At 26.7% G+C, this 15,919-nt stretch overlaps 1 protein-coding gene across 2 annotated transcripts; it reads right to left on the bottom strand.

Moving 5' to 3' along the window:
• Positions 1–8,904: 8,904 nt before the first annotated feature.
• LOC100206652 (ubiquitin thioesterase OTU1) lies at positions 8,905–15,549 on the bottom strand. 2 transcript variants are annotated; one of them, XM_065798191.1, is made up of 8 exons: positions 15,429–15,549; positions 15,131–15,257; positions 14,126–14,294; positions 13,938–13,979; positions 13,289–13,443; positions 13,026–13,112; positions 11,779–11,942; positions 8,905–9,139 (listed from the first exon to the last, which is right to left on the bottom strand). In XM_065798191.1, exons 1-8 carry the CDS (start codon positions 15,441–15,443, stop codon positions 9,011–9,013), a joined length of 888 nt encoding a protein of 295 aa, XP_065654263.1. In that variant the 5' UTR covers positions 15,444–15,549; the 3' UTR covers positions 8,905–9,010. The 2 variants fall into 2 exon arrangements, with proteins under 2 accessions (XP_065654263.1, XP_065654264.1); XM_065798192.1 differs by lacking the exons at positions 15,131–15,257; positions 15,429–15,549 and adding an exon at positions 14,498–14,597.
• Between the last annotated feature and the right edge of the window lie 370 nt (positions 15,550–15,919).

The following is a 15,919-nucleotide window of genomic DNA, read 5'->3' as shown; positions in this document are numbered from 1 at the left end:
TACTGTTACTGATTACTCTCTCAACTCTTTGCTATTTTTGGAATGTCAGTTGTCGTTCATTCTCACAGAGGATTGTCTTTCATAAGTGAAGATGTGCATGATTTTTTTCATAAAAAAGGTATAACTACAAGTAAAACAACTCCTTACAGACCCTCAGAAAAATGGCCTAACAGAAGATACAATGGTATCATTATAAAAACAATCAAACAAGCTTTAAAATCAAAAAACCTTTTTTCAATATATTGGGAGGTTGTTTTGCCTGATGTTCTCCATTCCCACATCCAATGAGATTCAAGCAGGTATTTTACCAAGACAATCAACTCAAAAGAGCACTGCTCCAAATTGGTTGAATCTTTAAACAGTGAACTACTTAAAACTTAAAGATGTCGGGGAGAATGTGATGAAATGGAACATTACAGCTGTTATGTTAATATTTCTTCTTTTAGTTAATAAAACGTTAAAAGGTAATAAATTAATTATTTACATTTATCTTCCAAGTTCATAACACATACATACATACATACATATATACATACATACATACATACATACATACATACATACATACATACATACATACATACATACATACATACATTCATACATACATACATACATACATACATACATACAGACATACATACATACATACATACATACATACATACATACATACATACATACATACATACATACATACATACATACATACATACATACATACATACATACATACATACATACATACATACATACATACATACATACATACATACATACATACATACATACATACATACATACATACATACATACATACATACATACATACATACATACATACATACATACATACATACATACATACATACATACATACATACATACATACATACATACACACATACATGCATACATACATACATACATACATACATACATACATACATGTATACATACATACTATTAATAATAAATTTTAAATTTGTAACAAAATTATTTTTTATGTAAAAAAGTCAACATATGTTTTGCTTTTTTTCTTAATATATATTATATTGTTACAGGGTGCAGAAAAAGTTCCCGTACAAAAGTATAATTTAAAAAAATTATCTGTATGGTGTTTTCTTTCAATATATGTGTGTTTTTAGTATTCTTTTGTATTCCTTCGTATTCTTTAGTATTTTCTACTATTATTTTGTTTTAAATTAAAGTGTAATTTGTTTCTCATCTTGCACATGAACTTTTGCTGTTTTTGCTGTTTATATTTTTGTACGGGAACTTTTTCCGCACCCTGAATTTTTAGGTTTTATTAAGTTTCAATATTTTTATTGATTATGTTGAAAGATGTTGGAAATTATACAAAATCGTTACATACAAACATTTGTTTGTTTTTTAAATTCTATATTTTTAAAAAGCATTTTCTATATTATTTTTTTTTTTTAAATCTAAATACAAATTTATAAATAATCATAATATAATAACAAGAAATAGCTAAAGAAGCATCGTCGTATACTTTTTAATGATATTAGAAAGCATGTTACGCAAAATATATCATTCAAATATATTGATACCTTAAAGCACGAAGGTGCCGTTTGCACAATTATTTTACTATTATATCTATTTACTTCACTTAATTTATGATAAAATATTTATAGTGTACACTAATGAATTAAGATAAAAGAATAACTTTAAACAAACTTGTTTTGTTTTTGTAGTTATTTATATCATTAGTTTATAGTTATATATATAATAATTACTTTTTTCTTCTTTTTAAACATATTAACTTCCAACAAAGCTGCAAACAACTACTATTAGAGTAAAAACTTGCTGGAAGAGAAAAGTTAAATAAGCAAGATAACGATTAACAGACTATTTAAAAAATTGCAAACTATATGAATCAGGAAAACAATATCAAGAAAGCGAATTCCAAAGAACTGATGTTCGAGGAAAAAAACTAAACGAATAAGAACTTTCGGAGCTCTTAGGAACAGTCACAGCAAAAAGATAAGACTTAATTGAATGACGAGTAACACGAGATTTTAGTAGATGGCACAAGAGACGCTAGTTTTTTTAAACCAGCGCCTATTATAGCATTTATAAAAAAGAAAAAGAGAAGCAACATTACACCAATGTCACAATGGTTGAAAGTTGGCTGCAAACGCAGATATGGCAACAATATTTCATACAAAGACGGATTTCAGATTTATAAAGGTAGAAAATAGAGTCCGGAGTAAGAAAGTGGGGAGCACATTAAAGAGATTCAACCTTAGCAGATGCTAATTTTGCAATGGATTTGATGTTTTCCAAGAAAGATTGGAAGTAAGAGTTAATTCTAGAAGATGAAAGGTAGATGACTCATTGAGTACATAAATATTAGAAGATCTAGATTATTGTGATAATTATTAGCTGAAAAAAATTGAGTTTTAACTGAGTTAAAATTTATCAGTCACAGAAAGCCTCATGTTATAGCAGAAGTGAAATCCTTTTCAAGCTTAAATACTACCTCTGAGCAATCAGAGACTGTTGGGTTCTTATCAAGACAAAATAAATCTCAGATGTGAGAATTTCTGGGAGATCGTTAATGTAAATTAAAAAAAATATAGAGCCAAGGATAGAACCTTGAGAAACCACTAAAATTACAGGAAATAAAGTAGAGTGCTACCCATTGATGACAACTTTTATTCTACAATTGGTATGGGAGGATTCAAAAATTTTAAAGATGTTACCTGATATAAGTAAGAAGAGAGCTTACAGAGTAGACCAGAATGCAAAACTTTATTAAATGTTTTAGAAATGTCAAGAGCGATTGACATTTCCTTAACCTCTCCACATTTATCTAATGGAGAATAAAATCTATCAGTAATTACCGTTAACAAATCAGCAGTAGAACGATAAGATCAAAATCCATATTGGTAATTAGAAAGTATTTAGGTTCAAGATAAGAGGTTAAGTGTTTGTTAATTAAAGAATCAAAAACTTTGTTTATTAAGGGAAGAAGACTTCTGGGACGGTAGTTGGATGAGTCAGATTGCTCTCCAGAATTTTTGAAAATAGGGATAACAGATACCGTATTGCTGCAGACTGGAAAACAAGAATTTGATAAGCTTTTGCTATATAGTTTTGAAACTATTTACAACAGCTCCGGAGAACACATCTGCAAGAATGTAACAGGTATGTTGTTCAGACCACAAGTTGTAGAAGAGTCTAAGTAGAAAATCACTTTAAATAAAGAAGCTTGAGTTATACGAATGTCAAGCAATGGATCAACCTGTTTTTCGGCTATTTCAGGTAGGATGTGATTATTTGAACCAAGAGATTAAGTTGATGATAAGATCTTAGTAATTAATTCAGCTTTGTCTTTAGTGTTGAGGTAACAAAATCTTAACCATGTAAGAGAGGTGGAATAACAGATTTTCTCTTATTTAAGATCAAAATAGGCACTGTTAAAGATACTCGAGAAGTCTCGGAAGCCTAATTTTTGAGATGAAATACGAGGTTTTATGACCTGAGATTGGCGGGCTTCAGCATTAGATAAAACCTTTTTACGATGGTTTCTAGCAATAGTAAACAAGCATCTGTTTTCTGGAGAATGGTGATAATTATGAAAGTAATAGTCACGATTGGAAATTGCAGCACGACGAGACGAAAACCGTGGAAAAAAGTGAAGTTTGATTTGAAATTGTTGAGAAGAAATAAAAGACTCCACTCCATGCCAGCCTGAGTCTAAGAAGTTATATAAGAAGCACATTTGTCATCAGGAAGACTATTTCTACCCAATGGCCATCAGGAAGGAAATCAATGAAAGAGTCCTAGTCAGCTTTAAGTTAGTTACAAGAGATAAGATGGTTGGGTGATTCTGATTTGATCAAAAATAACATCAAAAAGATTGCAGTCCAGAAATGAAGGAGAGCGATCTAGAAAAAAGAGAAAGGTAATAGAGTAAAGTAGTGATAATTCAAAGCACATAAAATAATAATCTGTATATTCAAACCTAGTTGTTAGTAATCCTGGCAAACGAGGTAATTTTTACAAATGTAAATGCCCAGACCAAGCATGTGACTATTTGAATATTTTAGAATTGGAATATTACCATCAATATTAAGATTACAAGATGAGACAGCTGAACTCGAATTAGTCTCACAAAAAGCATGTAGGTCAAGTGCTACCATCAAAATTGGGAAACCTGACTATCAGCCGGCCTCACAACCATAAAACTAAGTTTTAGAGCTGTACCCAGGTTAGGAGAATATATAATGAGTTGCCTAGCCATAAAAACGGAGACACAAGCAAAACCCACGTATGAGTAAAGAAGATCCAGCATTCAAGTTCTAAAATCGAAACAAGGTTTTATAAATACAGCAATACCATTGTAATAGATAAAAAAAGGGATACGATGCTGGTCAATAGATTTCTGTCTTGTAGAAGGTCTCCAAACCAAAGAATTAAGGGGTCAACACCCCTTAAGTCTTTGGTTTGGAGACCTTCTACAAGACAGTAGCCGGATTGGAGGTAGGTTGAATTAGATTTACTAAATAATTTGATAATTTATATGTAGGTGACCCTATTGTGCTTACTATAATTCGCATTGGGTAGTTATTAGTTGGTTTGTGTGCTTTAATAACACCATATAATCGTGGAGGAGTGGCGTCACTTGGATAAATTGATCTATATTCATTTTTTGTAAACTTTGTTTTCAAATTTCGTCAAGTATTTTGAACTTTGCGAAGGAGTTTTATGTAAGTAATTAAGTAATTAATTAAATAAAATTTATTAGTCAATTAAAAAAGATGTTTAAAAATGCAGGCTATACTCCAGTTTTTAATTCACCAAAAAACCTTCAATAATCAATAACTCAAAAAAACAAGCCTCGACTTCCCAACAACTTTTATCCAGGAGTCAACAAACTGGAGTGTTCGTGTGGAAAATTCTATGTAGATGAAACAAAATTCAAGGTTTCAACTCGCATTTGCTAACATCAAAAAGGTACTTTTGAGGAAAAATTGAAAAATTCGGCCGTGGCGGGGCACTCCAGAAATTGCCATGGTGCCTTTGGCTGGAATAAAAACAACATGGTTAAATTAAAGGTAGACTATTTTAAGAGAAAAGTGAGAGAGTGTTTGGAAATACAGTATCACCAGTGTTCACCAAATGAAGGTGGTTTGAATGAAGACGACGATGATTACATCGTGGTTTTGGAAACCTTATTTTTCTTATTTAAGACGCAAGAACACATTAAAGTTTCACTAGTTGTTTGTTTTTTTAACGGGTTATTTTTTTTTATATTACTTGAATAACGAGGGTATATATAACCCCTAGAAATATTGTATTTTAATATAAAGAATTTTAAAAGGATAATTTTACATACTATAACAGATGTTTCAAGTTAATTAAATTATATAAAAACTTATCTAAGTTGTTAACTTTTTAAAATTAAATGAGTCAAAGTATTCATTAAGTGAGTCAAAGTTCGTTGATAAATTTTAAAGACTATTCTTTAAAGAATAATCTTTGAAGTTTATGAAACGTTTACAAGTTCTGTAGACAATGAAAAGGTTATAATATACTTTTAATGACTCTACCTAAAGTAATTTTAGCATAGGTAATATAGCAATGGTTAAAAGAATAGTATTATTGAATTAAAGCATGTTTTTTTCAGTTTTTTTTTTTTGATTTTTGAAACATTCCTTCTAGTAATTTTCTTATTCAAATTGTTAACATGATTTTTCCACGATTTTTATCAATAGCCTAAAAATGTTGTAACTTTTGTTTGTTTAATTTTGATACCATCGTTAGAAAAGAGAGACGAAGTACTTTTCCAATTCTTAAATAGCTTTTGTTTTAAGATTTGTGATGCAAGATTTAAGATGTTCGGCCGTGGCGCAGTGGTTAGAACGCTTGCTTTATATGCAGGAGATCCAGGTTCGAAACGAGCTTTGGGCATATTTTCGCGTCTCGGTAAGGAAGGAGGCGTGAACTTCCTGGTAAAATGCACTTCCGCGGTGCTCTGTGACAAGATCGTTAGGACTTCTTGGGGCACCTAAAACAAAAAAAAAATAAAAATAAAAAAAAAAAGATTTCAATACATATTACTTTGTAAGTTTTTTTTTTTGAAACTAGGTAGAAGAGAGTCGAATTTACTTTTTTTTGATATAATTGATAGTTTGTTTGCAGGGTCGACAACACAGGTTTCGAAGAAGGGGGCACAGTTGTGAGTTTCAAAAAAAAGTCTTCTATATCTAGAAATTTCTTTAAAAAAAAAAAGAAAAAATTGGGACGGTTATTGCCTCCTGACCCCTCCGGTGTTGTCGGCTCTGGTTTGGCTTAAACCAGTTAAAAGTTTAAATAAGTTTAGTGTCCTTATTATTAAATAATATTGAAAGCTTATTCTTAGTTAAAATAAGGTTAGTGTCACCTGCATATTTATTGTAATTAATATTTGAGGCATCATAGAGGTACTAATAAAAGTAAAAACTAGTATAAATCTTTCAATTTAGTCTTGTTCTCACTACTTAAATCTCTAAGAAAAGTTAAAGCTAGTATAAATCTTTGTAGCAAGTTAGTCTTGTTCTCACTACTTGAATCTCTAAGAAAAGTTAAAGCTAGTACAAATCTTTGTAGCAAGTTAGTCTTGTTCTCTCTCAACAAGTTATATCTAACAAGTTTGATAATGTTAAATCGACTTAAAGAAATTGTTTGTGTATTGTTAAATAGCTTTTTAGAGATAGAGATTGGTGTAACTAGCTATTTTAAGTTGATCAGGAAATGCTGCTAGTTTAATTGAACAAGTAAAGACAAAAACAACTTCTTGTTTAATTGAACAAGAGAAGACAAAACGGCTCTAAACAAAAATAGCAATTTATAAATGAAACCACTGGTAACAATAAAAATTCGTGAAAAGCTTTTTACTATAAATTATGACCAAATTTATCCAAAAACATCGCTTTAATGACTAATTCAATAAATGAGCCCCCCTCAATTGTCCCCTTCAAAATGTCCCCTTTAACCATTTCTCTAAATAAATTTGAGGCATCTTTTGTTAAACTTGAGACAAAATGCTTATGTCTAATAATGTCTGAATATGTCTGAAGTTATTAAAGACAAAAGAAAAAGTATGCCATCTTTATTTTGGTATTATTGACAAAAATCGTTATTTTCAAGCTTTGCTTTTTCCCTCTCTCGTTTTAGCATTTGGATTTGTAATATAGGGGAACTTTGCATTTCAAAAGTTATATGTTTTTAAGAAACAAAGTCAATTTCATAATAAATTGATTTATAATTGATGTTAATAACTTGCAATAAAAAAAATTATGTAATATAAAATTATAAAACTATATATTGTCTTGAACGAGCTAAATGTAATAAATTGTTTGCAATTATATCTGCAATAAATATAATAAATTGTTTGCAATTATTTCTGCAATAAGTGTAATAAATTATTTGCAATTATTTCTGGAATAAATTATTTGCAAACTTTTAAGTTGGTAAAAGACGCAACTTTTTTGAAAAGCAAAAAACTTAAATAATGAACAAAAAAGGCTGGCAATACAATGCATGCTAAGTTTAAAACTACTTGGAAAATATGTCAACACATCTTATACATTTCAAAAAGATGAAAAAAAAAACTGTTGTTGATTTTAACATTCGAAAAATTAAATGATTGTTAAAATACTTGGTGTAAAATATATTAGGAACGGATCCATGATATTTTAGCGTTTGAGCTAACTCTTTGAAACATATTAGGAACGGATCCATGATCCTTTAGTGTTCAAATCAGCTAAAGTTTGTGTCAGGTGCAAACTCTAATATTTTGTAAATTCTTACTGGTCTCAAATGACGGTGGATTAAAAAAATAGCAATAACATGAAGCTCGGAATGGAAATACTCTTACAATGTTGCTCTCACTGGGATTTTAAATCATTTTTTTTTTTTTAGACTCTAACTTATTTATTTTTTGCGCTCTCTAAAATTTAAATTCCTTAATAGATTTTAAATTTTTTGATAAAATCTTTTTTAGAACTTATGTATAATAATAATTGTCTCTATTAATATAGAGATAAAATTAGAAACTTTTAGTTGACACAAGTTTTACCTGGCGGTAAAATTTCAGAGCAGTCGTGTTTTTATTTGCAAATTTCTACATTAGTAATACATCAAGCTACGTTTCCATAATTTACCTAACAATGATGAAACTTAAAGATTTTCAAAAAAGATTAATTTAATTGTTTGGCATTGCATAATACTTTAATAAAATTTTATTTTGTATTTCATTCGTGCGATCCAAAGTTAAACTTTTATAACAACTTTTAAAGTCTTCTAGAACGTCAAACTTTCTCTTTTTATGAACTTGTTATCAATAGGAATAGCAGAACGCAAGTAAATAATACGTACTTAGTTTTAATATTTAAAGATAGTTATTCCCTACAAATTTAAACCGTCACACTAGTTTATTAAAACTTTTATTTACGGTTAGATACAAACTATTGATAACTTTATTACAATAAATTAATTGAATTAAAATATAAAAATTGAGTTTAAAATGTTAGAAAATTTAAGAAGTTTGTAAAAATAAGAAATTTGGTCCGCAAATTGATTCTTAAGGAACACCGCTGATGATTGTCATACTATCCATTTTTCCATTAACAATTGATTGTTTTCTGCAGAGTTAATTTATCAATTTATTTTGGTCATTGTGAATATATAGAGAAAAATATTCAAAGGCACATACAGGTTTGAGAAATATCAAAAAAAGATCTTAAAAAAACTTAATGCGAACAATTGGAGCCACACTACGGATAGCGTCAGTATGATTTTTAAAGTTAGAGTGGTAAGCAGGTGACATGTAATATTTCACAACTGTTAACATAATAAAATTGCATAAATTAACATATTAATGACATAAAATAGTTCGATTGCTTGAAATATATTACAGAAATTACTAAGATACAATAGAACCAAAATAACAAATGGAAATATTATTTTAATAAATAAATTTTTATTAGTATTTTTTTTTTCAAACTTCTCCAAAATTTATGTGACCGGTAATTTTAGCGTGTTGTTGTGCTTGAGATTGGCCAGTAAGTGGTGTGCTGCAAACTAAACAACGTAATGTGAAACCTGCCAAATCGGTGTACTGACGTTTCTAAAATTATTATAATTTGTATCAATTATATTTAGAATTATTCTATAATATAAGTATCTAATTAATTATTTATAATTTATAAAAAAATTATTAATTATAACTAAAAATAAATTAATTATATTTAACTTAAAACGAATAATTATAAATTAATAGTGATTTTTGATTATAATTTAATAGTGATTCACCAACAAATGATGAATAGCAAATTAAATGATGAGTAGCAAATTAAATGATGAGTAGCAAATCGAATGATCGATAGCAAATCAACGATTTGCTATCGATCATTCGATTTGCTACTCATCATTTAATTTGCTACTCATCATTTAATTTGCTATTCATCATTTGTTGGTGAATCACTATTAAATTATAATCAAAAATCACTATTAATTTATAATTATTCGTTTTAAGTTAAATATAATTAATTTATTTTTAGTTATAATTAATAATTTTTTTATAAATTATAAATAATTAATTAGATACTTATATTATATGATAAATTGCAAAATAAATAAGTAGTTAGTAGCAAATAATAATAAATAAGTTAGTAGTAATAATAGAAGCAAATTAACAAATGATAAGTAGCAAAACAAATGGTAAGTAGAAAATTAAATGATGAATAACAAATTAACAAATGATAAATAGCAATTAAATTATTCTTGATAATTTTTTGAAAAGAAATATTAAATACTTAAATTTTTAAAAATTTAAAGTTTATCTAATTAATAATTAATAATTTGGAACTGGTTCATAGGTAATATTTTGACAATGTTTTCTTTCTCTAAAAAAAGTGTTCTTATAAACAACAAAAAGATTTTATTCTGAAGCAACCAAGGTCTTGAATAGACTCCATTCTTAAATATAGTAGCATTATCTTTTTATTCAGCATGGAAAAATTTAGATAAGTTTGTGAAGTCATGGTTCATTTGAAACTATATATTCATGATGTATTTGCAAAGAAAAATTTATTTAGATAAAAATTTTACATTATCAGATTACATCTCAGGAAGAACCTTATTAAATAGAAGATCCCACTTGAAGTTATCATCATAACAAACATCCAAAGCAGTGCACAAAAAAACAAAAAAAGACACTAAAACGGTTTTTTGTGTCTGAGAAAAATATCTATCATGATGTGAAATTAGAAGCCATTGTTGTTGAATACAACTGTTCGATGAGATTGTGAAGATATTTTTATGGATATATATATAATGGAAGAATACTATATATTTTCTGTAGCGTATTATAACCTTTAAAACACAATCTATTATATAAACACTAAAAAACATCATAGGTGGAACATTTTTTTTGAGCATTTTTTACTTTCCAACAGCAGTATTAAAGTTACCCTTGATGGACACTACTTTTCTTAATTTCCAGTAATTTCTAGGATACCACAAGACTTTGATCTTATTTTGTTTTATATCTTTACTAAAGAATTACTTGAAATCTTACCTCTAAAGTGATTCTTCTTACTGAGGACACATCAACCTTGACAAAAATTCATCACTGTTTGATTGCTTGAAACAAGCAGTTTATCTTGAATGTGATCTTTCTTATGTAACAGTTTGTGACAGGTCTTATGTGACAGGTTGTAACAGGTCTTACGTGACAAGTTGTGATATGTCTTATGTGACAAGTAGCAACAGGTCTTATGTTACAAGTTGTGACAGATCTTATGTGACAGGTTGTGATAGGTCTTATGCGACAGGTTAAGACAGGTCTTATGTAACAGGTTGAGGCTGAAGCTATTAGACATTAGTGAAAGCCATTGTAGATATTTAGGTTTAAATTAGAGTTTTTCTTATAAATTTGAAAAAATATATATAAATTTATATATAAAAATACAAAATTAAAATTGGTCAAGAATATAAAAAAATTAAAAAAAAAATCTTGACTTTTATAAATTATGTTTCAAGAACTTTTAGTTAATAATAACAGGTACAACCAGAAATATCTGTTAGCATTATATTTATTTAAAATGTAATATGCCTATCAAGATTTTATGTTATATAATTTAATATAATATAATTGCAGTATATTATGGAATCCTAACTTAAGCTTCAATTTCCAGACCATTAAAATCTCAAGTTCTTAAATGGTATCTTTAGGTGAAGACTTTGCTCGGTTCTGAAATTATTTTAACTATTGCAAAGACGTTAAGACAATTGAATATTCCTCAAGGAAATAGAAGAAAAAGATTACTACCAGCATATATTTATTTTGTTTACTTTCATTTATTAAGTGGAGAACCTTATAACTTTGAGTAAAAAACAAACATATTTTTTAAACATTTTTAAATGAAAACAATTATCAAATTGTGTTTGTTTCTATAAATTTTGATATTATTCTCGTAGTTATATCTTTGGATGCTTTACTTTTGTGTGTGTTTGTTTTTATGCATTTTTTGTTGTTTTTGTAGTAATTTAGTGCATTTTATTGTTGTCTTGGGATTTCTATCTATGGTTTTAGTTTTTTGCTTTTGTTATTGTTTCTATGAATTATGTTGTTATTTTGTTTTTGTTTCTTGAGTTTTTTTGATGTTGTGAATATTAAATTCTATGAATATTGTTATTATTAATAAAAGCTAATATATTTAACAAAACTATTTATACAATACAATAAAATTGTAAATGAAAAACCTTTTTTGCATCTTCTGCTAATGCAAGGGCTTCAATTTGTATGTTAACATCAGACGTATGAAACACAGTTTTTGTAATAACTCCATTCTCTTCTAATCCAATTGCATCATAATGAATTCCGTCATATAAAAGAAACACTCGTTTGTGGTAGTTTTTATTTTCACCTGTAAATAAATTAATAAAAATAAAACAAAAATAAATTAAAACAATTTATTATTATTATTATAATTATTATAATTACTATTCTTATTCTTATAACTATTATAATGTTATTATTATATTCAAAATATTAATTATAAAAATATTGTAAAATATTGGGCTTTGATTTATAAAAGCTTATTTCCCACATTCATTTTATAATATAATATATTTATATTATAGAACAAAAACTCTAACATTTTCACACCTGTTAGAGTTTCACCAGAGCATTCTGCACACTTCTACTAATAGATTTCATAAAATTATGTGAAAGTATAGTATAATGCAAGTAATTATAGTTTTATTGCAATGTAAGTATAATGCAACAATAATGCATTAACTGCATTTATAGAATTAAATGATTTATCTGAATTTCACTTCATAATTCTTCAATTTCTGGTTGATTTTGTATATAAGCAGGAAATAATTCAAACATACATTTACAAGGCACATTTATGGCAAAACTAGTAGAGTAATGTGCTGGAAATTTGTAAAATAGCTTTACATGTTAACTCTCATTAACTTCAATAGACTCAATAACCTAAATTTTTAATATTCACAATGTTAATAATTCTGGTGAATGTTTAGTTGATCGTACTATAAGATTTAGATGCAGAGTTGATTAACATTTCTTAAAACAGAATATACTGACCTGCACTTTTTTGTTCTAAGCATTTTTCCTAAAAATATTTCATACACACGAAACAAATGATTTAATTAACATAAAATATCGCCTATTCACAAGTTTCACCCATTTCATTTTTAGTTTTAATATAATAGAACAGAATAGCATGCTTTTTCAGCATAAACAACTATATTTATGCTGAAAAAGCATGATATTCTGTTCCAGACCAAATCATAAACTGTTTCAAGAAACAAGGAATATAAGAAAAAGCATCTCCCTGGTTTAGATTTTTATCTTTCTTATGATTTTGAATTACAGAAGTTGTACTGTAATATGCACTATTCACTAACAAACTTAATAATTATATAACTACATACTGAAGTATAGAAAAATATGACTTTTAAATGTTCTTAAATGAACTTACCATATACATCCATTCTTCCTGACTGAATATCTGCAACATTTATTTCAATCTCATTTTGAGTAGATAAAACATTAATCTCTATTGCTCCTTAAATGAAAACATGATTCTTAGGGATCTATAAAGTGAAATTGATTTAAAAAAATATCATTCAAAGAAAAAATTGTTGATTGGTTGATGTTTTGTCAAAAAAAAGCATTGTTTAAAAGAAAAAAAAACATTCAGAACAAAGATTAGTATGGTTATTTTAAATATAATCGTTTAACCTCCCCAGTGATCCTTCTGCTTTAACCAAAGACAGTAGTCAGTGTTGGATTTTCCAAGAAATGCATCATTATATGTTATTGGATCAGCCGCAATGCACTCAGCTGCTAGAACTCGTAAATCATCTGCGTTAATTTCTGAGTTGAAAAGCACAAAACTGTGAAACAATACACAAACTTATTATAAACTTCTTTGATCTGTTTTTTCTTTATGTTTTTATGTTATACTATTTTTGTTTATGATACTATCTATTATATAAATATATATATACTATTTTTGTTTAAATTTTTTTTATAAATTTTAAAATATTTTATTAAACATTTTTTTTTGATTATGTTTTTATTTAGGCATATATATAAAAATTACATTGTAATTAAGTAGTAATTAAGTAATTTTATAACAGTAAACCTAAAACCTAGACAGAAGACCTAAAATATAGACAGTAGGTCTAAAGCCTATGTATTAAGGACACCTAAAGTAAATTTTATCTTTAACTGTATTTTTTTTTAAAAATAAACATTTTAATTTATTTCATCTGAAACCATCTTTTTGAGCAAAAATTTGAAAAATCTTTTGGTTGAAGATGATTTTAGAAGACTTAACTCTGTTAAAATAATACATCAACCTTTAGTGAATAATTACAAAATGCACCTCAAGCTAGCAAAAAGACATGAATTATCAGCTGGAACAACCCTAATAAAAACAAAATATTTTTTCATAACAAAGAAATTATATTTGAAAAAAACAAATCTAGTTAAACATTTTTTAACAAGTTAGATGGTACAATATAATAATTGAAAAAGTAAAATTTCATTATCAAAAAATTATTCATAAATTACTTTCTAACAAGTTTTCTTGAACAATTTGATGCTAAACTTGAAGACTTTGAGTTATCCAGCACTTTTTGATTTTCAACGATTAAGACATCACCTGATCTTATTATAGAAGATTCGAGCAAAGTATCTGGGTTTGCAAAGTCGATTGTTTTAGGAGGATATCCGCACATCACTAAAGAAAAAAATTTAAAGTGTCTGGATTGGTAAAGTCAATTGTTTTAGGAGGATATCCACATATCACTAAATTAAAAATTAAAAGTGTCTAGGTTTGTACAGTCAATTGTGTTAGGAGGATATCTACACATCACTAAATAGAAGTAGGATATATTTAAACAAAACATTCAAAACTTATTTTATTAGTAGTAATGAGCTAACTTCAGGCTCTATGCACCGCTTAATTCACGAATATTCCAAAAGCAGCTTTGTTGATTCAAATCCCAAATCAGCCAACTCAGTGTATAAGTAGCACTGTTTCCTTGACAGTCAGATAAATAAAATAAGGTATCTTATTAATAATATATTAGTAGTAGTTATTGTTAATATGTTTATAAAAAACTTATTAAAATAAGTTATGAAAACTTCATAAAAAAAGCTTATGAAAATAGAATAGAAAATACCTATAACAGCTTATGAAAATTTTTAAAACTTAAAAAAAAAAATTAAAGTAAAAAACCTTCTTTGTCTGTAATTTCTATTTCAATTAATTTCAATTTTTAAAATAATATTAGAATTAAATTCTATTATTATTATTTAAAAGGATCTCTGCTTTAAAATATATGCTTATAAAATGGTTCTTTATAAGAGCTTGATCCTCTTAGTAACAACTTCTAAGGTAAACTTAATTCCCTTATTAACAACTAATTTCTTTATTTTACTTAATAGCTTAAGTCAAAAAATGAAAAGTAAATCAAAAGTTAAAAAATAAAAAACAAAAAGCTCAACAAAACTGATAACAAGTAATAATAAAAATGTTTTGTTGAATTTTATTGAAAATATTTTTACGAAAACCTCTTTGTATAGACTGTGGGATGGAAGTCAATTGATAAATAGCCTCTTGAAGTTGTCTAATAGTAGAGCTAGAAGTTAAACCATCCAATGTCTTTCTTTGACCACCATCAAACTGACAACGCAAAACCTAAAAATTAAAAGTAAAAACTATTGAAATTAGATTAAAATTATTAAACAAATTTGCTTTATAACAATTCATTAAATTAAATTTATAAACAACTTGAAAACTTTTTAATAAACATAAAAAACAATTTGAACTAAAAATTACTCAAGTTAAAAAAGTTTTTTTTGTTCTTACCATTTTTTTTGTCATTGTTTTTTGTTGCTGTGTAAGAGTTTTTTCATTAATAAGTTAATTTAAAACAAGTTGATTTAAAAATTAAAAAGTTAAAAATAAAAAAAATAGTAAAATAAATTTTTTTTTAAAAAGAATAAAATATTCTTCGAAAATTAAATTTTAAAATCAAGAACTTAAAAAAAAGTATGTGATATAATTTTAATATTATTTATAATAAACAGTTAATAAATATAAAAATAAAAAGATGATAAATTTTGGATAAAGTATTTGAAACTCCATATGATAAATATTGATAAAAGCAAAAATACATATATATATATATATATATATATATATATATATATATATATATATATATATATATATATCTATAAAAAAAAAAAAGAATAATAAAGAAACAGTTTATTACAACTAGAAAAAAAAAAATTTTTTGTTTTTTTTTGTTTTCTTTTTTTGTTGTTGTAATAAATGTTCTTTATGCATAGATAAAA

Source organism: Hydra vulgaris, chromosome 05 (genome assembly GCF_038396675.1).
Source record: "Hydra vulgaris chromosome 05, alternate assembly HydraT2T_AEP".
Taxonomy (NCBI): Eukaryota; Metazoa; Cnidaria; class Hydrozoa; order Anthoathecata; family Hydridae; genus Hydra; species Hydra vulgaris.
The sequence above is the reverse complement of the archived record's forward strand: the minus strand, read 5'-3'. Positions and strand labels throughout refer to the sequence as shown.

What these genes read in the sequence shown, in the direction of transcription:
- LOC100206652 (XM_065798191.1), bottom strand. An exon ending in CCCACAGTCTATACAAAGAG is followed by an intron (nt 14,295 to 15,130) that starts GTTTTCGTAAAA and finishes TTTTTTCTTTAG; the next exon opens with TGATGTGCGGATATCCTCCT. An exon ending in TGTCTTTTTGCTAGCTTGAG is followed by an intron (nt 13,444 to 13,937) that starts GTGCATTTTGTA and finishes ATTGTTTCACAG; the next exon opens with TTTTGTGCTTTTCAACTCAG.